The following is a 2,500-nucleotide window of genomic DNA, read 5'->3' as shown; positions in this document are numbered from 1 at the left end:
TTGCAGGGGCACCCAGGGTCTGGTGTGTAGTGTGTGTGTGTGTGTGCGCGCGCGCTCACCTCTGTCATGTCGATCTCGTGACGGGTCAGCTGTCCAATCTGCAGCCCCGGGAGGTGACGCACCATGACCTTGTCCTTGTTGGCCCCGCCCCTGATCAGCACCTGCGGCTCGTAGGAGGTGTGGCCCGTCTCGTCACGCCCCTCAAAGTAGATGGCGTACTTCAGCTTGCCCCCGTAGGCCGTTATCTGGGGGGGGGGACGGAGAGGTTAAGCAAAAATACCGAATCAAACCAATATATCGCAAAACACGCCCACTCAATGCAAAAGCGTGTGCTCAAGTTGGGTCTCCTAAGGGGGCGTTGTCCCCTTCTTCTTCTTCTCTTTTTGAGGTGTTTGCGCAAGACGTGCGCTACCGCCATCTACAGCGCTAAGGGGACTTCATTGATTCTCAACCTCAAGACTCCGAAGGTCTCCTAACCGAAGGTCTCCTAAAGGGGCGTTCACCCGACATAAAGTGGATACTGGAAAAGAAACAAAATGACGCTTCTTGTTAGATCCATCTCCTTTGGGTTAAAGGGGTATGCCACTATTTTGGGGCTTATTACAGTTAAAATCGTTGGCTGGGGTTTATAAAGGTGGTAAAGTGTCTTATTTTTCATGTTAAGCGTTGTCTTGCTTTAAGACAAGTTAAAAGAGGGAATATGTCGCTAAGCTAGTGAAAGTCAATGTATCTGTGTAGCATTGTAGCATGCTACATGGATACATTGACTTTCACTAGCTTAGCAACATATTCCCTCTTTTAACTTGTCTTAAAGCAAGACAACGCTTAACATGAAAAATAAGACACTTTACCACCTTTATAAACCCTGCCCAACGATTTCAACTGTAATAAGCCCCAAAATAGTGGCACACCCCTTTAAGTGGCAGATGTCAGCAGATGTGTCAAAAGGAAAATTAAAAGTAAAGTCTTTTTTTTTTAAGATTTTGTTGGTCTTTGTCGACTTTATTGATGATAGGACGGTAAAAGTGGTGACAGGAAGCGAGTGGGGAGAGAGCGACAGGGAAGGGCCGGCAAAGGACCCAGGTCGGGAATAGGACCCGGGTCAGACGCATGGTAGACGAGTGCCCTAACGGTTGGCCACGGCAGGGCTAAAAGTAAAAGTAAATCCATGGTGTGAGAATTACCGCAGAAATACACCAGCGGCGATCTGAGCGAGTCGAGCGACGGAAGTAATTGACTTTGTATTGAGTCGAGAGACAAAAGCGATTCTGGAGACTAGAGCGATTTGCGCGACGAGCGCGACAATTTGAAGTTGAAATCTTTTCAACTTTCTATGACGCGGTTCGGCGACAAGCCGCGACAGCCAATGACTGTATAGAGGTCAGTGACCACAGCCAATGGGAATGCTTGAATGCTTTGCCTTCTGCCTGTACGAACATACTCTTGTCTCCTCAATCGCTTGTATCGCTTGCTGCTACACTCTGTTGCTTGAATCGCATCGCCGCTGGTGTATTTCTGCGGTTAGCCTCACGCACCATCCTACGTACTTCCGCCAAGACACTTAGCTCCGCAGTATGTCTGGTACCCGTCTTCTGTGGAGCGATGTTGACCGGTAGGATTTTCACCGGTGTTCTGACAAACGGTCCTACATTGTAATTTTATCCTACGGTAGGATGTTCTGTCAGACATGTCTGTTAAACGCTCCTACATCGCCATAGATAGACGTCAGACATGTTTGTTCAACAACTTATAAGTTAAATCCTGATTTTTCCGAAAATGTCCTTCCTGCTAACTGCAATCGGGTCAGATCAAACAAAGTCCAGACTATGAATACGAAATACAAATGGTAGTATTATGGGATGGTCAGGACCAGGTTAGTGAGTACAAGACTCGCACATGATATTACACAGCTGCTGTTACACTTGTTACTCCATTGTACCTAATGAGGTACATAGACGGTGTAGGAATTGTGGTTTATCCATCGATTGTGCATAGTTTTGTATACTGACGGTGAAGGTTAGTGTTGGGGTTAGGGCATAGTTTGGGCATAGTTTTGTATTGTATACTGACAGGTAGGGATGTAAATAAAATCGAAATGTATCGATGTATCGGAAGTATCGGCCGGCGATTTAATCGAATCGCATCGTATCGTGGGGCATTCTTAAGAATCGAAAAGAATCGAATCGCTGGCCCCTGTGCAATACCCTAGCTCCATAACACAATAGTAGTGGAAAAGTAATTGGAAAAAATCGAATCGAACCGAATCGCATCGTATCGTGGGGAATTCTTAAGTATCGAAAAAAAATCGAATCCCTGATTTAAGAAATCGATACCGTATCGTATCGTCATGAAGGCTGTGATTTACACCCCTACTGACAGGTTAGGTTTAGGAATTGTTTTGGTGAAAGCATATTGTCGTATGCGCAGCCCTCATTTCGCATGGAGGAAATATCCATGTGGAAAAACCCAAAAGCGTTAAAGGGACACTGTGTGAGATTTT

The 2,500-nt window shown here is 46.0% G+C and overlaps 1 protein-coding gene across 1 annotated transcript in view; it reads right to left on the bottom strand.

Moving 5' to 3' along the window:
- The window catches only part of lama2 (laminin, alpha 2), a 441,866-nt gene that overhangs the window by 129,030 nt on the left and 310,336 nt on the right, over positions 1–2,500 (bottom strand). Inside the window, exon 27 of the mRNA XM_063223771.1 lies at positions 60–245. Within this exon, the coding sequence (XP_063079841.1) occupies positions 60–245 (186 nt within the window). The remainder of the gene's footprint in view (positions 1–59; positions 246–2,500) is intronic.

This window comes from Engraulis encrasicolus, chromosome 18 (genome assembly GCF_034702125.1).
Source record: "Engraulis encrasicolus isolate BLACKSEA-1 chromosome 18, IST_EnEncr_1.0, whole genome shotgun sequence".
NCBI lineage: Eukaryota > Metazoa > Chordata > Actinopteri > Clupeiformes > Engraulidae > Engraulis > Engraulis encrasicolus.
The sequence above is the reverse complement of the archived record's forward strand: the minus strand, read 5'-3'. Positions and strand labels throughout refer to the sequence as shown.